General features: G+C 37.3%; 1 protein-coding gene across 2 annotated transcripts in view; it reads left to right on the top strand.

The window, feature by feature from the left end:
- LOC149806698 (uncharacterized) overlaps positions 1–27,286 on the top strand; it is a 66,126-nt gene that overhangs the window by 23,669 nt on the left and 15,171 nt on the right. The window contains exons 4-6 of one of the 2 annotated variants that reach the window (XM_089956720.1): positions 3,376–3,484; positions 9,104–9,249; positions 11,486–14,648. In XM_089956720.1, the coding sequence (XP_089812846.1) occupies positions 3,376–3,484; positions 9,104–9,249; positions 11,486–11,712 (482 nt within the window). In that variant the 3' untranslated portion in view covers positions 11,713–14,648. Of the gene's footprint in view, positions 1–3,375; positions 3,485–9,103; positions 9,250–11,485; positions 14,649–27,286 lie in introns of those variants that run through there. The other variant, XM_089956729.1, reaches the window with a different exon arrangement.

Below are 27,286 nucleotides of genomic sequence, written 5' to 3'. Positions count from 1 at the left end.
AAAAGTCATACGAAAGCATAATTCACAGGCGAAAGAGGCAACAAAACTTACTCTTTTGGTCGTTGATTTGATGAGAGTCATACGAAAGTGTGTGCTAATGAAGTTTGCTATATCTGCAAAGGTAAATGGGTATTTGTCTCCAAAATACCTGCTTCGTCTAAGAAAGAGAGACAAAAGTCAAGATACCTAATATCGTTGTCAGGGGAAAGGACACTGGAATTCAGAGTGCCCTACGAGAAAAGAGAAGAAACAAAAAAAAAAAAAACAAGACGAAACAGAGAAGAGGGATTCAGAAGAAGAAGAAGAAGAAATTGAAGATGATGAATAACTTGTGCCAGTAAAGACATGGAAATGGAAAAATTGACAATGTGAGCCGATGCGTTGGCCCTGATGTGAAATTTCATACTACCTTCTAAAAGAGAATAGACCAGAAAGAAAACGTAAGTGTCTCTTGGTCTTGACATTGTATAGTAAGGATGGCGTGATTTGTCTTTACTCATACTTTATGAAATTGTGCTCTTTCACCTCTCTCTATCCCTCTGGATCATGTTTTAGTTAGAATTGAAATGGAAGGATGTTTTCCTTCACGCACGCTCTTTAGGCAAGCAAGTCCGTAAACAATAATCAGTCTATTCATCCATCATTTTTGTGTCTTGATGTTTCCTAAAGCACACACTGATGCCATAAAATAACGGGTTAAATGGGTTTTGTAGTGTTGGGAGTGGGGGTGGGGTGGGGTGTAGGTGTTTGGCAGAGATGGTCATTGCAGGTGAGGGCTTAGGTGCCTTCAAAAAACTTTTTCTTCTTCACTCTGTGTTGATGGAATATAATGGGTTATTTTCTTCACTCTCTGTTGATAGTATATATCAAGGGTTATTTCTTCACTCCGTGTGGATAGTGTATAATGGTTTTCTTCTTCTTCCCTCTGTGGTGTGTGTGTGTGTGTGTGTGTGTGTGTGTGTGTGTGTGTGTGTGTGTGTTAGCGTACGTTGTGTAGATCGTATATTTGGTTGTTTTTTTTCTTCCTCCCGAGTGTGGATAGTATATTTGGGGTTTGTATGCGTTAGCGACCTTGTGTGGATAGTATATTTGGGGTTTGTATGCGTTCGCGTACGTTTGTGTGGATAGTTTATTTGGGGTTTGTATTATCTCCCCTCTGTGTTGATAGTATATTTGGGGTTTGTTTTTTCCTCTTCCCTCTGTGTGTGTGTGTGTGTGTGTGTGTGTGTGTGTGTGTGTGTGTGTGTGTGTGTTCGCGTACGTTGTGTAGATCGTATATTTGGTTGTTTTTTTTTTCTTCCTCCCGAGTGTGGATAGTATATTTGGGGTTTGTTTTTTCCTCTTCCCTGTGTGTGTGTGTGTGTGTGTGTGTGTGTGTGTGTGTGTGTGTGTGTGCGTGTGTGTGTGAGTGTGTCTGCGCGCGTATGTTGTGTGTGTGTGTATTGGTCTCTGTTTGTCCCTATAAAACTCACTTCATCCCTATCAGATACACTCTACCTACCTACCTACAGTAGCGCGTATTCAGGTCAGCCACTTGCAACACTGTTGCCATTTATCCCCCAGTGTTCAGTACAGTGACGTCACTGACGCTGGAAATTTTGAGACTATAAATATCGACTTGGGGATTTCCACATTTTGTAGCTATACATATATACTAGAATTTATAAACAGGAACGTCACTCAAGCTGAGGCTATAAAAAGATAGTGGGATTTTCCAAAGGAAAAACCCACAAGTTGGAGCTATAAATAGATAGTGGGATTTCATAGGAATTTCAGCTGATTATAAATACATAGGTATTTATCCACGATCGTCACAGAAGTTGATATTGTAAGTAGTTACTAATTTTATCCATTTTATAGTGTGTGTGTGTGTGTGCTCGCGTACGTTGTGTAGATCGTATATTTGGTTGTTTTTTTTTTCTTCCTCCCGAGTGTGGATAGTATATTTAGGGTTAGTTTTTTCCTCCTCCCTCTGTGTGTGTGTGTGCGTGTGTGTGTGTGTGTGTGTGTGTGTGTGTATTGGTCTCTGTTTGTCCCTATAAAACTCACTTTATCCCTATCAGATACACTCTACCTACCTACCTACCTACAGTAGCGCGTATTCAGGTCAGCCACTTGCAACACTGTTGCCATTTATCCCCCAGTGTTCAGTACAGTGACGTCACTGACGCTGGAAATTTTGAGACTATAAATATCGACTTGGAGATTTCCACATTTTGTAGCTATACATATATACTAGAATTCATAAACAGGAACGTCACTCAAGCTGAGGCTATAAAAAGATAGTGGGATTTTCCAAAGGAAAAACCCACAAGTTGAAGCTATAAATAGATAGTGGGATTTCATAGGAGTTTCAGCTGATTATAGATACATAGGTATTTATCCACGATCGTCACAGAAGTTGATATTGTAAGTAGTTACTAATTTTATCCATTTTAGTCTAAACCATTGTAACTTAATTTTCGGGGATATGTTTATTGTCCTTTAAATTCTGGGACAATTTCGTCATTTTAACGTTACTTTTAGTCACATCCATTTTGTCGTTGAGCATTTCCTTGATTATAGCTATTTATAGCATCATTACAATTATGCAAATTTTTGAACACCCCAGCAAGATTTCAGGTCTTGGTAATGCTTTATATATAAGTCCCACGCTTGTATTAGTGTATGTATGTTTCTGTCTCTGTTGTGTTTGACCCTCTACCATCATTGTCCCTAGATAGTCCCACCATGTTCAATTCCCCTTGACGCTATACAGATCCACCATGTTCAATTTCCATATGTTAAATTCCCTTGAGGCTATATCCCCCAGGGGTTTCCGTAATGTTAAATTTCCCATTGTCCCTAGACAGTCCCACGATCTATTCCCCATGTTAAATTTCCCATTGTCCCTAGACAGTCCCACGATCTATTCCCCATGTTAAATTCCCATTGTCCCTAGACAGACCCACACTATAGTCCCCTGTTCCATTCCCCTTGTCCCTAGACAAGCCCAAACTCTATTCCCCATGTTAAATTCCCCTTGAGGCTAAAGTGACCCAAGACTATTTCCCATGTTAAATTCCCCTTGAGGCTAAAACGACCCACGATTTTTCTCCATGTTAAATTTCCATTGAGGCTAAAACGACCCAGATGTCTCTGTAATGCTAATTCCCATTGAGGCTAAAGTGACCCTATTCACTACTCACGTTGACTGGCTCTACAATGACTTACAGAATCTCCAAACTTTAAATGTCTTGTTATACTATCCTTTCCTTCATAAGCACAATAAAAAAAAAATGATTCTGTCCTAAACATAATGCTAATATTGCAGAACCTTTAATCATTTTAAAAATCTATGTTTCTTATTGGCAACGTTTTCCTTTTCTTTTCCAGAACACGATACATCAGATATCTGCAACGATAAAGACCAAAGTTACACACTGTCTTGCCCATCCGGCTGTTGCGGACCTAGCGACAACCAATACTGCTGCAATCGCACCCTGTAAGCCTATTATCGCTAATGATATATGCTTTTAAGTCACACAGATGGTGACATCAAGTTGACACGGCGAAAATCATATATTGTAATACCATTTTATTTTTCTTCTTCCGTTCTGGGTTTATTTTTTCTATAATTTGTGAGATTTTCATTTAAATGAAGAAAAAAAATCTAACTGGTGCAGATATAAATCCTTCTCATGGTTCGCTCTTTCTGTATCTCCTATACACACATCTGCATAGAGAATTCGTCCATTTTCTAGATTATTAATGAAATTAAAATCCATCTGAAAGTATTCAAATTCATATCTTATGTACATACACACACACACACACATGCACACATACATACATATATACATACATGCAGACTTACATACATACATACATACATACATACATACATACATAGACACACACACACACACACACATACATCCATACATACATACATACATACATACATACATCTAGATGTGTTATTAGAGGGATGTCTCTTTCGTTTACCATTAGCGTCCTCTACTTTCTCCCTGATCTCCGGCTAAGTCCATTCCGACACGATCAACAATGTGGTCATTGAAATATCTCATAAGTACTGAATCATTCTGTATTTATTACCACAACAGTTTTATGTTTATTTCACCAGTCAAGACTAATGTAGTGTCTTTTAACGTGAAGTAGATACTGTAAAAGCTAAAGAGCCGACAGGAACCACAATAAACGTATTATTTATGTTAGTGTCCTGCAGTGAACACAATAGGATTAATGAGGGTTAATATGCAGAAATATGAGACGTAGAAACAAACTATGTGACATATATGTGCCATTTTAATATCAGCAATATGCTACCTGTTACCATTGCCTAACTTGTCCTTTCCAGACGGAAATTACCCTCGTCCCAAAATTTCTATCATCCCCTGGGATCGAAAGTTACAAATTGTCAGAGGTACATGCGCAGTAGTCCTCGTCCTTTTTCAGACGACACATTGGATCGGTTCAGTTCAGAAACGCTATTCAAATATACAGCTTTTTCATGTCAAGATCGCGTGTCTGGAATCTAAATGTGGTTTCATGTATTCCTAGAGTGTTTTTACCCTCAGTTCATTGCATATTGAATCGAAGTTGACTCTCTTGCGCGTTTGAACAATTGTTGTTCCTTTTATCAGCGCTTACCTTTAATCGATTCCCAAAGCTGATTGCGTATCCATAATCGTTTCAAATTCAGTTATAATTGTGGCCTTTTCTGGACTCTTGGGTAGGTTTTGTCGCCCAATTCATATTCGTGCCTCTATTTCAGTCTCCTTTTATTTGATGAAAACATCATTTGATGATTCATTGACTAATGATTGATATTTTAATTTATACTCACGGATGGGGGTTTCATGCAAGCATTATCTTTGACCAGTGTGTTGCATACAAGCATTATCTTGGACCAGTGTGTTCAATTGGTCGCACACCCTTCATTTCGATTATGGTGGGTCAAGGTCGCACATCACTCATTTCAGCTCTACTGGTCATAGGCCAGAAAAGTTTATGGCAGGGGTCTCAAACACTCAGCCCGCGGTCAGCATACGACCCGCCAAGCCGTATCTTGTGGCCCGCAAACTGATTGGTGTCACAAGGTGTGAAAAGAGATTATAAAGGTGGTGTGACCCTTGGGCCATCGAAAATGTTCGCATGCGGCCCTCAGGGTGGTTTGAGTTTGAGACCCCTGGTTTATGGGATAGTGTGTTGTCTGTAATCAGTCCATCCGTTAGATCAAATTTGTTATCCCTACCTCTCCGAACAAACTTGAAGTACTGACATGAAACTTTACACACATTAATTCCATTGTCATGCTGTCCCTAAATTAGAATTGTGCCGCTAGGGCGTCCATTATTGCTACTGCAGTTGTCATCTCGGAAATCTTGTTATCGCTACTCCTCCCGAATAGACAGTCATATCATTATGAGGTTTGAATCGAACTAAAAAATACTTTTAATGATATTGTGTTGGTCTTATATGAAAATGGTGCCGATCTGAAATCCAGCATGGCCGTAACAGCGACCACCTTAAAAATTCTCTTATTGCTACTCCTCCTGAATGGACGGTCATATCAATATGGAGTTTTCACGGAACGACTTATGCCGTAGAATTGGCTTTAAATGAAAACAGTGCTGATCTAATGTCGCATACGGTCACCACAGTGGCTGTCTTAAAATTGCCTTGTCGCCAATTCTCCTGAATGAAAAGTAATATAGGCACGTGTTTTTTACCTGATGATTTCTTATGATATTTAGTTGTTTCAGAATACAAATGGTGGGGAACTGATCACCAATATGGCCACCAAATCAGCCATTTTGACAATATTGTTTCTCCACTACTCCTTAGTAAATGATCGTTTCTACATATTCATCTTGCTAAACAACTACTTATGATATCTCGTTGGTCGTAAATGAAAATGGTGGCAATCTCCACCACGCCTTTTAGTGAAGGAATAGTAATAGTAAGGTCCTCGCTTCCTCTTCTGCAGTGCTTTATTCTTCCAATACCTAATTTTCTTCATTAGGTGCTCACCTATCATTCTTTTTGGAGGTCTGGCAGAACATAACAGATGATGATTCGATCATCTATATTGTAAATGGAAGATGACGGCTTCAATTCCGGGAAGTGCGTCGACTGCAAGGACCTCCATGCTCTTCCATAAGCAAAATATGGCGCAATTAAAGGAAGAGGTGCGCTCCTCTCTACGCAATGAGCAGTAGAGAGGATTTAAAATGACCAGTCTATGACCTTCTACTCCCACATTTTTCTTGTATAAAATGGCGGAAATTTCAGTTTCAGTCAGAAATGACATAAGGCTCAGCGATCGAGCAGTCTTCATCAATCTCCAGAATATATACTTTCACATCCCAAGCTTACCGCCTCAACAGAAGTGGTCGCCATCCACCCAAAGTCACTGGGGATCCCTATCCTCTAGTGCTTCTACGAGTGGCTGATCCACAAAGGGTTCTTAGAGCCCCTGAGCCGAGAGCCATGACTTTGTTGTGGGCCCGCATAGTTAATTAATTCTGGAAACCTGGTCGACATGGTTCCCCTAAAGAGACTTGCGCCCCTCAAGTTTCTCCTACTGGGGAAATGGAAACTGTATAGGGATCACCTGTGGGCAGATATTTATCTTGGGTCCGAATGTTTACCAGTACTTGAGTTGGTGAGACAATTGTGACGGATTGCTGAACGGAGTTTCCATACAAACCCATGGAATTAGCCTCAGCACCTAGAGCCTTTACTAGAGTAATGGGAGTAGTCGCCGCCGACCTAAGGCCACAGTTGATCCGTTCTTAATTTTCATAAGACCAGGCCTTTGGTTCGGATCTTCATATGTTAGACCTTATCAAGTATTGTTTTGAGCTGCAGACCAGTGGCTCGCTCACTAATTCCCAGGTGGAATATCTCTTGAGTGTTGTTGTCCTGGACAAAAGCCTCATGTGAACCTTTGCGTGAGCTTCTTTCAAGAACTGAACCTTACCCTTACGACTGGTTTCTTGCACTGCAAAACAAACAAGCAAGCCTCACAGAAGTTTGCTTTTGGTTCAGTGACAATTCCGAGTCGGATTTTCTTCTTTGCCAACCAGTCTTTTTTTAAAAAATAAAATCAGCTTCCTTTGGTATATGTACCCTATCTAGATCTCCGGTCTCAGTCTTACCTGTTCTGCGGATGTTCATGATCGACTGTTATATCCAGCTTTGGCTTTACAATTCTATTTGACCGCCTCTAGGGGACAATGAATGGTAGTAGGCGCCATTTCCTTCCCTTAAAGGGCTTTAATGATAATTCAGCATCCATTATTTCTATATAGACTGAAATATTAAGAGAGTTTATTAGTCCCTTACTGAGAGCTACATTTCATCCACTAGTATATATGCCAAAGTGGTTCTAGCCATTATGACCTCATGGGCTTATCAAACTCATTCGTCATTGGAAGATTTATGAAAGCCGCTTTTTGGAGGCGACCTTCTACTTCTACCTTCGTTTTATGGCGCACCAGAGCCAATTTCATATTTTCCTGCGGCACAAACAATGACCCAAGTAGATTCCATGTTATTGTAGTGGTCATTCCTACTGTAAGGGTAAGTATATCCTTGTCTAAACCAGCTTTTGAAACCATCCTAGTTTTTACTAGAGTCCCGAGACTAATTATTATTACATCGCTCAATATATGATACTTATTTGTCTGCAGTAGTGATATATTCAAAATCTCTGAATTGTTTTGGACAGTGATACGTTGTTTGTTGTAAGCGTTTGAGAAAGTTTAGGTTTTTTTATTGCCAGTAAAACCTCCCAAGGATGTTGAAGAGGAATATAAATCTGTTTACTAATGACAGCCCTATCTTTGGTACATTCCATTTACACAACATACATATCTGCATTTATAATCATCGCTGAAAACCAAGCCACTTGTTCACCTTTTCTTGTCGATCTACATCATTTGCCTAGTAAAGGTTCCAAAAAGATCTACCCATATTTTAGTACTCACCAGACAAGACAGGGAGGATTTGTCTTACTTTTGGTGGTTGTCGTTATGTGTGGACATTATTTCATATTCTGATACAAGTTAGGCTAAGACAAAAGTTATCTTGGACATGTTGAAAGACATGATCTTCTGAAACAGAAGTGTTATGGCCTGCTGTAAATGCTGATCTCGTCTTTAGCATTGAAGCACATGTTCCAATTTTGGCACAGCCCTCTTGTAGCTCAAATGGTCAGTTTGAGCTTAACCCTTTCTGTACAATAGACAGTCACCTGCACAAAGATTTAACTGAAAGGTGGAGGCCATTTATATAGCAGACAATTAATGCTGGACCAGGTACAATTCCCGGTGGCACAATAATCAACGGCTACTTGAGTTACCTACATTACCTAAACATGCTTATGTTGTTTGGACATGCATTTCTACTGAATATTTTATCCGCTAATCCCGTAGTGATACAATTCAGACAGCAAATGTGATAGGGAACTGTAACTAGAGCTTCTGAAAAATCAAGCATTATAATATTGTCAAACGTTCCTGAGAAATTAATATTAGTGGTAATAAGTCGGGTTTCACATAAAACCTTAAGAAGGAAATCCAAGGTTTACTGGACTGCAATTTTCAGCAATGAGGAAATTTCTTTTTTTTATATACTTAATTGAAAGTTTGCGTTAAAAAAAATCCAAAAGAAAAATACCAGTAAGGACAACTTCAAAAAAAGAGTTGTTTCGCCGGTAGCTCAATATATTGTACATTCTTTTAGGATCAAGTTTGGTATGTCATCTGGACCCTTCCCTTTGAACGATTGGTTTTATTTAGAAAATTCTAATTTTCTAATATTTTTTAACAAAAAAGGTATGGCATATGTGTATTGTTTAGGCATGAGAGATATAATTGTTGATTTTAAACTGGCCAAAGCTGACTTTATCTTGGCCATCGTTTATGGGGGAGCACATTTTCTTCAGGAGGGAGGTTTCTACGTTGTCCAGACGTTGGATTTGATACACGGACTCATTTTCACTCCTAACACCCCCGATGATAAAGTTATAAACCTTCATAAGAAATTAATTATTTTTCTACATCATCAGTAACTGTGTTTCTGCTTTTATCAGGGATATCAGAACCATCGGAGGGATTACGGCCGGATGTATTCTCGCGCTGGCATTAACTTTTGTAACAACTATTGTGTGTTGCTGTTTTCGGTGTAGGAAAGCCAAAGTATCAGGTGACAGAACGCACCACGCTCGCTCAGTTCCATGTAAGTATCTCGCACTCAAGCTTTTTACAATAACGAGGCATAATACATTTGAAAGTAATAACTGAGTAACAAATTAATAATAATCATAATAATAATAAATATAAATATAAATATAATAATCATAATAATCTAAATGTAGATTGCAAGAAATACTGGTTAGCGTAAGTAACATTTTTGTGTATGGGCTAGGTATTGCGAATTACCTTATTTTTGTAGCAGGGGCGCCCGCAGACGTATGGGGGGTGGGGGACAAACATGTAGTTGTCAGCTGTTAAGTTTAACGGTTGCAGGCCAAACCATGTTTAGAGATGAAATTGGGAGGGGGAAGTGCGCATCCCCCTTCTTACCCCTATGATCGGGCGCCCATGTCTACAGGCCACTGCTTATTGTCAACTACCATTCCGGCGTGGGGAAATACTTAAAGATAATGTACATATATAAATATGTGCTCGCGTTCATCCGTAGTTGCGAATACTTAAGCGCGTGGGCCAGATCATCCGTATACCAGAGCACTCTTACGTCTGTGTAATTTGAAATAACTTTTATTTGACTCACAATCCAAGCAGGATATCACTTCATTTTGATAACGACAGGATTTTGTCCTTTTTTAACCAAACACCCACCAAACAAACACAAATGGTTTAGTGCTGCATCAGTGCCGCTACCTAGATATGTATGCATCTTTATACTTAGATATATTTACTGGGTGCAGGTGTGAGTCATTTATGTGTTGTTTCTCATCATTTAGATGTAAAAGTCCACTTTCCAAAGGATTTAAGCGATGTCACAAATATGCAGTTTTGGACATTGTCCTTCATGATGCCACTGCGTTGTAACCCTACTTTGAAATCGACACAAAAGCAACTGAATATCATCTAGTCACTATAATCACCTTATAGTGTACTAATTCAGTTTCCATAGTAAACATATGGAAATACCATGATATCAAAAATTCAATAACTTGACATTTATGAGTGTTCATGATCAAATCTATATTTATCAATATAGATGCATCATGGATGACAGCTTCTTGGCAGAGAAAACTATGAGCGGCAGCTTTGTTTTGGATCTACATATGTTTGAACATGTGCTTTCAATTCCGCACCAAAGAGTCAAGTGCTAATTTCAGTTGTTGTTGTTGTTGTAGGGTTCAACGCCATTTTTCAGCACAAGATAGACCATACATGGCGGCCAGTATAACTGGTAGAGGAAGAACCCTGGAAAACCCAGGGAAGAACTACCAACCCACGAGAAGCTACTGGCAGGCTTTCCCACATACCCACGCTAGCCGAGCCTTGGACTCGAACCCACGCAGACAGAGGTGAGATGGCAGTGATCTGGAACGGTGAGCGCTTAGGACCACTCGGCCACGCTAATTTCAGTAAAGAGTGTTCCAAGCTCAAGTCTGCTAAATGACTGATATTCCGTCAATAAAACAAAATAGTTATTTTTTTCAGTTACAGCTAGGACAAGCTCTAAAAAGATTCTTTTTACTAAAATCTAACTTTTATTATCAACCAATACTGGTCAGTCAAACCCATATATACTCCATTTTAGCTTCACCCATTTCCAGGCTGGTTCCCATTTATTCATACCATTAGTATCGTGAGTCCTTAATATTCTTTGCTGCTTCCAGTTGGCAACAGTGTAATTTGGTATTTCGAGTATGGTTCACAGTTTCATGTCATTTTGGTCATGAATGAAGTCACTATACCCATGGAATTGAAGTCCCTCTGTATAACCACTCGCCCCCAAACGCGCGCGCGCACACACACACACACACACACACACACACACTATTGGGGTGCGTGAGTGCGTATATGTATGTATGTATGTATGTATATGTGTGTGTATGTGTGTATGTATGTATGTATGTATGTATGTATGTATGTATGTATGTAAGACTTAAAATATTTTGTAAATGCTGTCTAAACTGGAGATGAGGCCAAAATTACCTATGTTATGTTGGTTATGATGTGGTTTAAAAATCACTAACAACCATGTTGACGAACTCGAACACCACCACCTCCTCAAATAATATCTTGTTTTGCTAGCTCCAGAATCATATGTCAATCTATCATAAATTAACTATATATATGATGCTTTAATAAGTAAAGACTTTTCACCCACACTTTTTGTCAAAGGCTTGAAGGTCTAAGATTTTTGTACAAACCATAAAGTTGTTGCTGTTTATGACAGTCTAACTGCACTTAACCTTTGACCATTTTTCTTTCAGGGTTCACAACAGCGATGGCAACAGCTTCAACAGTGACCAACGACATCCAAATGACGACTACACCATCGACCTTGGGACTACACTCACCGCCATATCGGCCAACCGCGCCTTTGATTGGGGATTGCCCCATATATGAGTACTGTAAGCCAAGCAGCAACTTCGCTCTGGACGCAAAGCAATACGAAGATCCTCCTCCATCGTATGAACAGGTTATCAAGAGCTGTTAGAGAATGATGATTATCCGTACTTATTAAGTTTACTGCTGGTGTGTACAATGTAGATGCATATATTAGGGTAGAAAAGCCTGTTTCATAAGGAAGACAATTCCAAGATACAGGATCGAACAACTCCATGAAAGATGTTTTCCCAAATAAAAAAGAAATCAAGTAAGAAGAAAGAAGGAACAAAAAATCAAAACATTGAAAGATATAATCCCCAAAAAAGATTAGAAGTTTATAGATCACTGTTGCGAATTCCAGCACGTCTTATGTTGTTTCGTGTTTCACGCCATTTGTCAGCACATGACTAGCTAAACATGGCGGTCCCCAGTATTTTATCACATTTCGTCCAATTTTGAAATGTTATCTTTATATACCCTCTACTCCCTTTCATTCGCTATCCCTATAAGTAGACACTGATTTACAGTGGTAACATGAAATTCATTAATAATTCTGTTTTTCTCTGTTATAATTGTCTAGATACAGCTTGGTCAGCAATGATGTGAACATGGTTCTCTAATATATATTTTGACCTTTGACCCCTAACAGAAACACCAGTGAAACGGCCAATACTCTCTTGTACACTGTTGTCATATGAACGACTAAATGGTACCAAGTTTGAGGATGTTTCCATAATATAAGTTCCTGTTGCAAACGTATGTGTGATGAAATATTGGATAAAATTATTAAGTTTATTAGTAATGGACCTGGATACGTCAACTTAGCCAATAGTTGCATCTGACTATGTTATACTGATTTACTTTGTCATTAGCTTTTTAGCGAATACCAAGCCAAGCCAGTCACAAAATTTAAGTGCAAAGGTTATGTAAATTACATACCCCAAAAGCAGCAAGAAATGTGTCATTCGAGTGATATGGCTTGGAATTACGTGAAAGAATATTTAACAGAATATTTTTAAAAGATAGGACAAAAAGAAAAACAACAACAACAAGAAAGTCTATCGGCATTGGTGCATTGGTGCATATGATATCGATGGGTTCAAAAGCATTGTGAGCCCAACTGATAGTGTACTGGGACCGTGACGGAAAATGACCCTCGGGAAACACTGCATTTTACAAACGCTCTAATTCAAACCTAGTTTATTATATATAACGATCACAGAGGCACATTTTGAACAGAATAAAAAATGTTATTTATATTATCCTTGCAGAGCAGTAAGACGGAATGACGTTATGCATAGTTAAATTAATTTTGTTATACCAGTTTCAGTAATTTGAACCAACTGTTTTGGTTCGAGCTCTTCTCCTGGGTTCATGCAGTCCAACTTGTTGGAAGAGCTAACATAAATCTAAATTAAACAATTAATTTATGATATATATCCAATAAAGTCATTGTGGTTATTACATACACCTGACAGGAGAATTTGAATAATATTTCTTGCCTACCATACAGGAAGATAAAGAAGTATTCCCAATGGCAAAAGGCTTGACAAGTCTGTGTAATGCTATTCACAACAAATAAGATTACAGGAATTTATTACGCTTTATTATTATTATTTATTATTACGCTTAAAATTTTACTATTCTTTTATTCTTGCAGAGAAGGAAAAAGTTCACCATTAAACTTTGAATTAATTATTAATTAATTACCAACGGAAATTAAAGGTGAATTTAATATTGAGACAAAAAACAACAAAGACAGTAAGATTTTGGATCAAGGCATTCTAACCTTTTTTCTTTTCTATTTAGAAATGCATCACTGGGAAATAGTTTATTAATGTGTATATTTAAGGTAACGTTTTAAACACAATGCTTCAGTTTATTAGGCAGAAAAGGGAATTACCGAACAAAGTAAAAGAAAACATTGTTTGTTCTCAATAAAATAATAAGAGGTTTTTTTATATCACTGGATTTACAACAGAAAGAAACATTTTCACAAAATTGTTCGTCCATTATTGGTATATAATTGTGAGAGCTGAAGTTTTAGGGTAAGTGCATTGTGGAATGTGTACACCCTGATTTCCGACGAATAATCATATTTTCAAGAAAACGTACGACACTATGTATGTTGTTTAGAGAAACCGATAGGTTTTCGACGAACATTTATATCAAAATTAGGGTTTTATATATTGAAGCTGACTGGTTCCCAGTACCAATAAACGTTCATGTACTGGTCACATTTCATGTTATGGAAACTTATCGACCAATCAGAGAGGGTGCCACATTTCATGTTATGGAAAGTTATCGACCTATCAGATAGACAGAGTGTCACATTTCATGTTACGGAGAGCTATCATTACAAGGTATCACGGTACTAATTGTTTTTCCATATATCTCAATGCTAAAGTTTTGTGAAATAAATATACTTTCTATCCTACCCCAACATGCATGTCACACATTGTCGTAGAGAACAATGCTAGATTGTCAATTTGACAATGACATAACCAGGTACTCCTTTGCATTTAAGAGAGATAACTCTACTGGAACTTGACAGGGGTAAGAGTTATCTAGTCACAACAAGCACATTTTCAGCCATGTGTACCATATTTTTAAAAATAATCATAAAAAATACAAAATATGATCTAGATAGAAATTAACAGAAACTCACATGTTGTCAAGAGGCTCAACTTCTTTTTAAGCCTAACAGAAAGTACAGCTCTTACATAATGCACGAATCACAGCTAGTGTTGTTCTTTAATTTTGACTTCAATGTTCCCTACACAATGTTCCGCCCACCTAGACTTGCGCAATTGGTACCGTTATACTTATAGCAAACCTTAATTTTTCGAATAATCTGTGAAAAAGTTCGGGACTGTATAAGTAACAAATGAACTTAGTCTCACTTGTGAAAAACGATTTTATAAGGTACTAAGCTATGTTTTATACGAATGTGTATAGAAATGTCTTTAAGCTGTTTGAACTTTTGTTTTCATACTTTTGCTTCACTAGCAAAATTATCTCTTGAAATAAAATGAAATCTTTTAACTATGAGTTGTATCTTATTCATATCAGCACTTATTGAACTTCACATGGGTGATATGGGATAAATCACATTATGTCATATTATGTATCAAAGGTCAAAGGTCAATGTACCAAATAGTATGTACCTGTCCTACTTCAAAATGTACAATACACCTTAAAGAAAGGAATTTATATTTGCTTGGTAGGTACAGAACTTAACATCAGAGACAGGTGGACATGACCCAATCTTATTATAAAGTATAAGCTTTGACCACTTTACACTATCTGCAGATACACGAGGTCACTAACCATCAGTCCTTACACAAAGGTCTACCTACCAATCCTCTTTGTAACACAAATAGTAAGCTTCCCTCCTTTGTAATGTGGATAAAATTGATTCAGTAAGCCAATCAGTCACCAAATATAGTAAATCACAGCCTCTAAGTGGTTATGTGGGATTGGGGGGGGGGGGGAATTAGGGGAATAAAATACAGAAAAATGCCAAATATAAACACTAAGTATAGCGCATCAGATGGTGTTAAAAAAGGAGGAAAGCGTTTGTCTAAAAGGGAGAAGTAGACTGATACACATTCCAGTCAACCTTGCCTCTCCACATTCAATACATCTCTTCAAACACCTGTGTCGGTGATCCTGGCAATGACCCACGATGCCTTCACAGGCAAGTTGTCCTCCGAAGCAAACATCTGCTTGTTTCTGGGTGCCATTTTATGTGTGCTATACTATGTGAGCTATAGATGAGTATATTTCTTATGGGTTCCTGGTTAGGGTGGGATATTTTCTTTGTTTGGGGGGTTTTGCATTGTTTTTTTAATTATATATTTGGGATGACAATTTTTCTTCTTCTTCTGTTTACTCCAGAAAAGTAGTCTGGGCTCTTCCTCTTTCTTGGTGATGTCTCTCCTAATGTTTATTCCATCTTAATTATTTGTTGTGTTCTCTCATCGTCTTCAAAAGTGATTTTTCTTTTCCTCCTTCCTTCCCAGTGTCTTCTTTATTCTCTACCCTAGTGGTCTGCTTCTTTCTTTACTGGTCCTTGTCATTGCTGTTCTTTGTCCACCTTGTTTGTTCCTTTTCCTACATTGTTGTTGCCCATTGTAACTTCACCTAATTGTTAATTTAGTATATTTATCTTTATTTTACTATTTTTTAAATTTAATTATTTTTTTCTTTTTAACTGATCATTATTCTTGTGTTACCTAATGTTGAGGTCATTATGTTTGGTCTTGGTGTTTTTATTGTGATATCTTTTATTATTATTATTATTATTATTATTATTAAACACTATTAAAATTATTTTTTCTTCTTCTTCATTTCCCCTTATTCGCTTGACCTTTGGTCTATTTCGACATAGAGAATCAAAGGTGGGGTGGGGTGTCTTGTTATTAAAAACTAGTTCTCGCCGTGTCGGTACCAGTGTTACCAGTCACCTGTCCCTCGGGTTTGCATTGTTTGTATTTATTTCTCTTATCAGGCGTTTTGGCATTGTGACCATTTTGGGTCCTTGTTGACTGCTTGATGAGCCCTATAGGTAGGTTCATTTTGTATACAGTGTTGGTTTTCTATTTGATTATCTAGTTAATTTGCGCCCTGTTTGCTTGGCCATCGGCCTGTCTCTTCGACAAGAGGAATCTCTGGGGCATCAGGTTAAGTAAAATTGAGTACTTTATGCTTTAGTAGTTGGTTTTTGTGTTATCTTTGTGTGTTTGTTTGCATGTGTGTGTCTCTCTAACCCTCAACCACCACCACCAACCCCCCCCCCCCCGTTTCACCTTTGGTGTGTTTTCAACCTAGCTATTCATAGGGTCAGTAATTAGGGGTGGGTGTGGTATGCTCTTATCAAGAAATGGATCTCACCTTGGCAGTACTAGTATTACTAGCCCCCACCCCCACCCGATTTGTGTTGTTTTAGATTTTTCTTATTTTGCTTATTTTTATTATATATATATATATATATATATATATATATATATATATATATATAGTATGTACGCTGTATCAATGATATACCACGAGATGTATACATTTTTCATTAAAAGGAAACGAGGCTTGCCCGAGTTTCCTTTTAATGAAAAATGTATACAACGAGTGGTATATCATTGATACAGCGTACATACTATACATATATTTTATTTATACCACATCAAAGTTTTCATTTTATATGGGAGATAAAACTGACGGCCACAAACAGCGCACTTTAGGGGAGTGAACTCTTCACAACCCCTCGCATGTATGTACGCTCAAAAAAGAAGTTCTGTAGTTATTCATAATTTCCTGTACACTTCATTCATATTAATTTATATATGTTTTATTTAGCAATATTAATTAAATGAAAACACAAGGCTGATAGTTAACATTCAAAATATTTTTAATAATGTGCATGCAAACATTGAATTTTCAGCGTTCGTTGTCATGAACAGTAACAGTGCGGCCATTTGCAACGATAGCAACCGTACGATTCGAGCCGGAAATGTCAAAATAATGAAGGAACACTAGGTAATTAAACAATTTAACCTTAACCACATTTCATTGATATCGTTTATGTCCATATGTCGCTATTTCTACTGACTGTCAATGTCACTTTCAAAAATTCTCCTACGTTTCCGCTGTGTGGGCCCTGTTTGAGAGTTCGCCTGTTGAAAGTTGACCCAGTTAGGGATCTCGTTCATGTTTTCCGTTAGGTTCATAACAAACATATTTTGTACGGTGATGTTTGATCCGTAGAATGGGTTGCTGATAATCTTATTCTGCTGAATATTACACGTTCGGGAACTTGATATACTGCTGTCTGCAGCTGTGCAGCTGGAAATTTGTTTGTTGTGGGGGTGGGGGTTAACATCATCATTACTTGGGTGGCCGGTGTTGCTCAGGTAATTGGAGTACGTCTGTTGTTGTTTTTCACTAATGTTTGAGTAACTGTTTATAGACTGCACGTTTTTGTGGCCAGAAATTTGCATGATATCAGTTGGGGGAATGTTTTTGTCTCTTAACTTCTGAATTAAGTACTTGCGGCTACTTGTGTTTGTTAATTTCTTTCTATCTGTAATATTTGCCTTCTCTTTCATTTTTTTCATGATACTTCCAAATTTGTTAATTCCAACGACTTGTTTCCTAAACCATTTTGGGTTTGTCGCTGAGATTGGCATAGTGTTGGGCGCAATATAGAAAGGATCTTCACGTTGACAAAGATCTGCTGGTCTTAGCTCAGCATACCATTTGTAGATAGCAAGTGGATCTCTCTCTTTGTTGTATTTGTTTTCATACATCTTAGGATTAATATCCCTGATGTCCTTGACATTGTCTCCTGTTCTTGTTTTTGTCTGCCTTTCATTGAGTTCAAGATATGCAAGGCCATTCACATTTTTCTTTAGTGTAACATCCCCCCATTTCATATTGTAATGTTCGGTCACTCCCCTCAAACCAAAATGTACAGAGTTGTTAAACCACAATGTGTTAACAATGGCTTCGTGTGTTTCCATCCCCATTAGTGTTTTACTATACAAGGCATTTATTTCTTCATCTGTGATCGGTTGACTCCGATTGGGTTTATTTCCTTTTCCTTTAGATTTTAAATCTTTTTGCTTAGCCCGAAGAGCTTCCCATGTTAATGCAAAATTTGTGTCTGTTCCTGTCATGATTGTACTTGCATATTTCTTGATTTTAAGGTGGCGATCAATGGAGCTGATGATGCTTCTTAAGCCGTTCGGTTCAAACTCAGATCCATCTTTTCTCCTAACACTGAGTATAAAACAAGCCAGGTGCTGATCCAATTCAAATGGGTTTATCTTGTCTAACTTTCTGAATTCATTTTTTGACTGCAAGAGTTCTGTCACTAGCCTTACGTCAAAAAGTGTCTTTTTTAAAGTGTTTGCATTCTGCTTACTTTCTATAAATTTCAGTATATCATCAGGATCATGGTGTACAAATCTGTCTTCCCTAACACAATGATCATTTTCATTTACAAATGTCTCAGCCATGTCTCTATCAAACTCTCCAATTAACTCACAGTTTAGTAGATTAAATGTTGCTTATTGATCTTGCTCCTTATCTGATGTCATTGTTTTCTTTTTTCCACAGAGTTGCAGTGTTTGATTTTTGCCAGAGGGAGAGACTTGAAACAGCAGTGTTGACAGAGATGACAGCAGACGACACAGGGTGGAGCTCAGTAATATTTATTTCCTGAATTGAGTATTGTTGGTTTTTTTATATAGAAATGTTAGTTTCTATAAAATATTTTACAAGAAAACCATTATCTTGTTATTTTTTCCTTTTTAAATGTAATATTACAAGAAATTCTTATCCATGTTTAGAGAGTATAATAGCTATAAAAACATCTTCATTATGCGTATTCATACGCCATGGGCAAATCACAATTTGATATACCAATACTATTGGTATATCAAGTTGCTTTATACCAACACTTCAAAGGCCATGTTATTTTTAATGAATGTGGTATATATATATATATATATATATATATATATATATATATATATATATATATATATATATATATATATATATATTCCCCAAGTTGGGCCAGTTTGTACTTGTTACCCCTTTCCCGTACTTTCCTTCGCATCCTGCTAATAGGGTTCTACCGGTTCTTATTTTATTTTATTATAGTCATGTCGTATAGATATTTGAAGGTCGGGTATTTGATATTCATATTGACTTTGTGTTGTCTTTTGTGTAGTTGTCTACCTGTAGTCGACTTGTCCCACATTTACTGCCATTATGCGTAGATTTGTTTCGGATAATCCTATTTATTTATCTGACGCTGAAGGCGAGGTTTTTGAACAAGTGTTCATTGAGGTTGCCTCTCGCCTCTGCCTCAGCATTTTCCAGGAATCTAGATGTAGGAAGAGATCTATACGAATTCGACTTTTTCTATTGGTCCATTTTAGCACCCATTGCTTTGAGGCTGAAGTCAGTGAGGTTTGTGGGGCATGTCCACGGGAGATTTCTGGGATCTCTAGCTCTATCTTTAGCTCTGCGGATATTTTATGCTTCTTTATTTTGTGGCTTATCGCATTTGTTAGGGCTCGTGACATTAGTTGGTTGGCAACGTGTATTTATACACGGGTGAGGTACCTGAGCATTATTTCCTTAACAGCAGAACAACCTTCATACTCACTGCTTCTGTTCTGTTTATGGTCTTCAGCTGCTGCATGTGGCTTGTTGTGTCGATTATTTGTGACCTCTGGTTTATTCTTTGTTTCTGTTTTCCTGTCTCTGTAAGGGTCCTTATAAATACCTTTTCTGTGTAGGGTACATCTTATTTTGTCCCTACTGATGTGGCTGTTGTTTGGATTTGTCGTTTTTCGCCAACTGGCATTTACGACCCTTTTGTGCACGATTTTTCGTGCTTCCTAATTTAGCGATTACTCGATATTAAAATGCCTCCCAAGAGCAAGGGCGTCATAATTGCCTTCGTCCATCCATCCTTCCTTCCATCCGTCCGTATGCCGTCTGTCGCATATCTCTTATTTTCGTCAAATCTCCGCCCAGCTTCCTAGTTCCACTGGGGCTGTCTTAACCTATTCCCTAAGATGTGGCAGCGTGTATTTTGTGATATTAATTTGGTTTCCGCGGCGCCGCTAGTTCAATCCAGCAGCATGTCAATCAGTTTTGATTGCAGGACCACACCTATTTTTCACCTGGAAAGGTCTTCCAAGGATCAAAATGGAGGCCCTTTTTGATAATGATATGGTTGTATATATGTTATATTGTGTGTGCCATAGTGTTTGTTTATTAACACGTGTATGTTATACTTCAGGTTTATCATGTATGGATTGAGTTGTTTTGTATTCTTTGCCCGGCGTATGTTATACTACCTGTGGTTTGTTTGTTAGATTTATTGTTTTGTGGTTGGAGGTGGCTGTGGGGGTGGGGAATCTTTTCTCTCTAGTCTGCATAAGGACTTTTTAGTGGTTTTTTTTTTCTTCTTTTCTTTCTTAATTGTTGTTAATCTTCGTGTTCTTCTTTAATTCTGTTGTGGGCCAACTAGGCCTCTATATATAGTCTCAAAACCGGACCAGTCAGAACTCGTGCAAAAGTCTCTCTTCCAATCAGAGGACAATGGACGCGTGACGTCACATTTCCACGATTTACTATTGCTGAAGAAATCAAATACTATATATCTGAAATAAGACTATGTATTTGAGTGCGCCTGCAATGGATACTTCTTATACGAAGACTATTATTGATGATGCTGTATCAAGCATTCTTCAAGAATAAAATGGCTTCAACCTGGCTTCGTGCGATTTCCTATCTCCTTTCTCTATCATTACCTGTGTATGATGATTTCAGAAAAAGAAAACAAAAGAAGAGTTCGAGAGCTGTTTTGCAACTTCAAAACGAAGACGAAGTATTTGTTCAACAACAGGAAGAGGAGAAAAGAAAGCGAGAAGATAAGATGACAATTTTTGAACCTGGAGAAATAAGAAGAGAATGAAATCAAAGCAAATGTATTACAAGCCATTCTGGCGTGTTTAAAATGCCTAATGTGCTAAACTTTGTTAGCCAAACCGAAGAGAAAGAGACCTTCATGACTTCCGTGACCTCTAAACGTGTTATGAATACATCGATGTTCACCACAACCACTTGGACAACAGCAGCAACATTATTCACAACTACCACATCATCCGGCAGGTGTAGGACTTGATGTGGAAAAAGTTTAAGACAGTTGCAATTGATGATGAAAAGTCAATACTTCTTATTTTAAAACAATAACAAAACACATCTTCCCTTTTCATGGCCATCAAGTTCTCTTAGAAAAGAGATGCTATTCAATGGCAATCAAATAAGTGAAAATCAAGTCCCCAATCAAAAGTGTGTGTGTGTGTGTGTAAAAAGCGCGAAATGTGGGCATCCGTGTGAATACGATCCCATTTTGTAATAGCGGCAAAAATGGGCTGCCACGAGCTTACTGAGTGAAAAAAAAAAAACTTGAAATAAGCGTATCTGGTCGGTATTTTTTCACATCGTAACATACACAGCTATACAAACGTTCCGCTCGACCCAAAATCCCCGTGTGTGTCAGTTGGAAAACCGCGTCACCGTTTGCGTCTTTGAAAACATTGTGCACAATCTAAACATATGATCTTGGGGAGCTTTGTCACTATGTGTCTATCAGTAATTCTTCATATACTCCTAATATATCAGATGGAAATTTCACAACAATTAAGCTGTCAGCTTTTCTTCTTAATATTATTTTTTAAAGTATTTTATCTTCCATGATAATATGAAATTTATTGTTTACAGCAAAATCAAAAGTCTTTTGTTCTTTATTATCATGAAAACTAAATCTGATTGACGTATGTAAGAACTATGAGCTATATACCGCTATTGTGAGGCTTGATTGTAAAACTTCCATGGTAATGTACAAGATAATTTGTTGATGGAACGGTACATGGAAATAACTATCGCTTTAGATGATCCTCGAAAAGACGGAAATTTTAAACAAAACGTGAATGCACATGTGACTAATGCCCCCCCCCCCCTTAACATAAATGATTGACCGTAAATCAATTGCAAAGACTGTGATATTAAACATTTATAAAGTGTTAGTTTTTTGTAAAGTTTATTTTATATTATAATTCACTGAAATTAACAAGTTACGATCCCTTATTTTGTAAAAATTATTTCTTATAAAGTTGTAATGCGGACAAGAGAGAAAAAATTTTAAAAATTAATCGAATTTAATGCATTTCAGCTAATCAGACTTTAACCAAGAAATTATCTTTACATAATTATACTCTTGTTCTGTACATTTTGAATTGTAGATTCATCTTCCTTTGTGCTTTTCTTGGAGAAAGTCCATTACTGATCATACACATGTATCATTAAGTTATGCCGAGAAATATAATCTCTTATTATATTAATCTAATAATTAGTACGCCAGACCCATAATAAGGCCGTGGCATTGTTGCGAGCAGTGATCCAGTTTTGCTCCTGAGTGGGCAAACTACCAGCAGTGTCTCTTTTAAACACATGATGATACTTACAAGGGAAAACGGATGAGTAGGACTTTTTTTAAAAAAAATTCCGTTGGAAAAAGAAACAGAACCTCTATAACAAACACTGTACTTGTTATATGCGTTTCAAGGGAAAAGACGACCCAGCAGCAGCTTACGGATGTCACAAAATTGTATTAATGGTATAAGGGAAATAACCCAACAAATGCTACTACCTTTGAAAAAACAATTTTATTACAAGATTAATTTTTTAGAACAGTAGACATTTAGCAGATGCTTTATTTCTAGCACTTTCATAAAGGGCAATTTATCGATTTCTTATTCGCAAATCTACAACATTCCTGATATACCGGACGCAGCCATATTTGTAAGTTCTTCATATGTGAAAGCAGGAATTGCCTGTATGTGTGAGTGTTGTGTGTGTATGATTTTTGCGTAGTTTTAAAACAATATCCAGTCATATCGCTGCGTCTGCAACGTGGCAGTCTATAGTGATGTCTAGCACTGGGGCATCATGCCGAAGACATGTAAAATCATGTACCCAGATATGAGACGCCGTAGCGGACAAAAGCAGGTCCAATGAGAAAGTTGAAGTTGAAATTTCGATAACGTATTTCGAGAAATCCAATATCAAGTGTTGAATAAATTGCATGTCCTTTAAGTTCCATTTTCCAGATCGAGATTTTAGATTTTATATGTGGAATAATACAGTGGTGGTTTAAAGTTCTATTTCCTATGTCGACGTTTCACAGTTTCTATTTTGAATTAGACAGCGGTGGTTGAAATTTCAATATCGTATGTCGAGAATCCCTAATTCTCACGTTGTGTGTAACTGGTTGTGATACAAGTTCCTTTTCATACGGCGAGTATTTAGATTTCATCTTCTGAATTTCACAGCAACGAGAAGCAGACTCCTTGTTTAAAAATAACGCGGTCTGTTCACGAGAGCGATCTATAGCAAAGGAATTCATAGTAATTCTCGACTTTTAAACCTTAAATGCATGAAATGTAATGGCGCATCATAATTGAATAAACAACTGATTTATCATAATACTCGATATTATTTTGAATTGTAAAAGTGGACATTGTGTAATGTTGCTTTTAACACCAACACATCATTTCGCCATATTAAAAAGAAAATGCTGACAATAACAATAAAATGTCCAACCACCGCTGTGTAATTCAACAGATACAATCTAAAACCTCAGCATGCGAAATGGAACGTTCAGCACAATCAATGTGATTAAACACGTTAAATTGAAACTCTCTACATATGACATTAAAATTTCAACAACCACCGTGTAATTCAGAAGATACAATCGAAAATATCGACATTGGACATTTAATTTTCAACCAGCGCTGTGTAACATATGAAATCTTAATATTCAACATATGAAATGGAACTTTAAACATAAACACTATGAACCAATACGTGAATTAGGAATTTTCGATGTTTGACAATTCAAACGACACAATCTAAAAACTCGACATAGAAGCTTTAACTTTCAACAGCAGCTATATGACTGGGAATATTTTTCAAAATCCTTTTTGTTTTTTAGTTCTTTCTGCTATTTTTCTAGTATCTGTAGCATTCTGTTCTAACGTTGGGCGAAGACCTGTTTCTTCTGCAACTCTTTCAGTAACCTTTGTAATAGTTTTAAATAATTTTTATATACCTCCTGCATGTTCAGCTTGAGATTCTTGACGTTCTTGAAGGTTTTATTTACGAGAATCACGAACAGGCAAACACTTTTTGATTGCTTCCAATCTTTCTCTAGCTAATCTGGCTGTATAAGATTCCGTACCCGGTGTCATTATTGATATATAAATAATGATCTAATTATAGCAGCAGAGGAGGCGCGACCTCAATGAGACATCCGGTGGGTAAACAAAAACACACAAATTTCGACAAAAGTAAAGTAATCCAACTAGAGAAACTCTCGGTAAAGTTAGAGGTTTTGGTTTAACGTCAGTGAACTTATTTTTTATTTTTTTCGTACGAGATTTTAGTTTTCAAAGTTACGTTTTAGCAAAAGGTCTGTTCGCCTCTTCGGCTGCTGCGTAATTTGAAATAAATTTGATTGGACTCATGATCCAAGCAGGATATCGCTTCATTTTGATAATGAGAGGATTGTATCCATTTTTAATTTGTTTGGAGAATGAATTCCATTGGTTTATGTACAGCGTATCATACAAAATCTATTCCAAATGGATAGTTTGGACAGAACTAATCCGTTATGACCTCGGATCTGGAACTGGTTCAATACTTAACAGACTGTGTCCCTTGCTTATACATAATTATGGTCCCTATTCTATTCGAAATATGAAATTGTGTAGCATTTAAACACTGCTTCAGATGCCTCATTTAAAATAAACGGATGCCACTATGAAGGTCCATGAAAAAACTGACAATCGGCTGATCTAAAAGAACCAAAGCAAAGACAAACAAAAAAGGAACGGTTTAGCTATCGTCAGCAGTGCCACCTGGATATTTATACTTCTTTAAACTTGGATATATTTTGGGGGTGTAGGGATGAGTCATTTCTGTGTTGCTTCACGTCGTCGCTTTCCAAACTTAAAGGAGACTAGAAATCAAAATTTTCCTTTTACGTATGTAATTCTCTACAGATTTTAATTCGACTGTCATGTTTGTAAATTAAATATCGTAAGCGGGTAGTGATTTTATTGCATGGAAGATACCACGATTCCGTAAATTGCCGACTTTTTCCGAGTTTTGATGAGACGACAGATCACGTGGTACTGTGACGCAATACTAGCCAGTCCTCCAATACAAACATAAACATTGGCGAGCGAGGCAGACGGAAGGAGACCACATTTGGGTTGCACATTCAAAACTTGAATCTGCAGTCTGATATAATAGTTTATGTACTGTACTGGTCAGTGCTAAAATAAATTTTTAGGGACAGGCCCCGGGCTGGTGACTTAAATAAACTCAAGCCCTGAGTGAAATTCCACAAGCCCGGACAGTTCATACCTGTCAACTCTCAAGCCGGGAGAAAAACCTCCCGATTTTGAGGGTATTTCCTCATCTACATCCCGATCTCGTAATATCTCTAAATTTTTCGCAGCGAAGTCCCGATTATTACATTATGTCTGTCAATTTTCATTTGTCATAAGAAAAAAACCCAACCCCAAACCATTTATAAATAGATATAACGTATGCAATCCAGTCTAGACTGCCACACTGCAGACATCGTAATGATATGACTGAAAAATTGTTAAAGCTACGTTAAAAATTCAAATCACACGCACACACGTCTAAATCCGGCACTGGACGAAATAATTAATATCACACAACAGGTTGTTTTTTCTTTTTTTCTTCTTCAGTAAATAGAACGTGAAAATTAAACATTATACAAGTAAATTTCAGATGGTTTTAAACAACTACAACAGTACTATGGTATAGAAAAATTAAAAGAATAAAATTGTCCCCAATTAGCTTAAACGAATGATCACTGTGAAATTTTCTCTGCATTTCCGCCAAAGAAACTCGGCCAGTTAACACCTGACATTCCTCTACCGTATATGTAAAGTTTATTACCATGATTATATTACAAGGAATAAAACAAAATATACCATGCAGTATATGTGGCCCTAAAGAACTAATTCTGAATAAATAGTTTGTTCAGCAAACAGTGTTGCATGCATTAAAACTTAAACCTGAAGTCCATGGCATCGTAAGTAACAACAAAATAGGCAGGTATGTCAACATCTTGAAAATACATTTACTTATTTCACCAGCGCGATCAAAGTTTCCTCAGGCAAACAATTTTTGTTTCGACAAGCCTGACGGGCACCTCACTTTGAATACAGGATGGGCCGGAACTAAAACCAGAGGGGCCCAGGGTGTCGGGCTATGAAATTTATTTTTAGCACTGCTGGTGTAGATAAAAGATCTGTGAAGTAGCGGGGGGGGGGGGCGAATCCTACAACTTTTTATAGGGTTCCAATGTCAAAAGAAACCCTCCAAAAAAAAGGGTTTTCAACCGGAAATAAACCGTCGACTACGTTTCAAGAGGAACCTTTGGAGGGAGAAACCTCCCAGAAGGTCCTCCTGAGTTTGTCTAGATACGGTTTCTGGTTGAAAAATTCATTAATGGCGCTTCGATTAAAATAAATGAACCAATTTGTTGTCGTCGCCCTCCCTGTTGCTCAATTAAAATTTTTTATCTAACCCGATTCGATACCGTGTTCGAGGATCATGTAAGTTTATTATTACAAATCCGTGTGTGTTTATTTTAACACGACTAAAGAAATTTTTAAATTTATTTATGTCCATATCACCGCTGCACCAAGTTTGATGAATATTTCTCAGTATATGTGTATCAACTCCGTTAAAGACAGCAAGAATATTACAGTTATCCCTGATCACTTTAGGAATCTGTGTATTTCGCTGGGTTACATAAATTATATCTGTGTTTTTGTGTCTACCTCTGGAAAATATCCTAGCTGGGTTTGATTGTTTATCCAGCATAATATCATCGTACACAACTAAATTATTAATTGACCCATCAATATCATCAATACTTGGTGCTTCATTAATGTCAGTTATAAATTCAACAACATCATCTCCGCTCTCATTTAACAATTTTGCGCTTTCATTATAATCTTTTATTACATCATAACAACGCTGATCGTCCACAG

This window comes from Sinohyriopsis cumingii, chromosome 1 (assembly GCF_028554795.1).
Source record: "Sinohyriopsis cumingii isolate HCF-2022 chromosome 1, ASM2855479v2, whole genome shotgun sequence".
Taxonomy (NCBI): domain Eukaryota; kingdom Metazoa; phylum Mollusca; class Bivalvia; order Unionida; family Unionidae; genus Sinohyriopsis; species Sinohyriopsis cumingii.
This window is presented reverse-complemented; position numbering and strand designations above follow the sequence as displayed.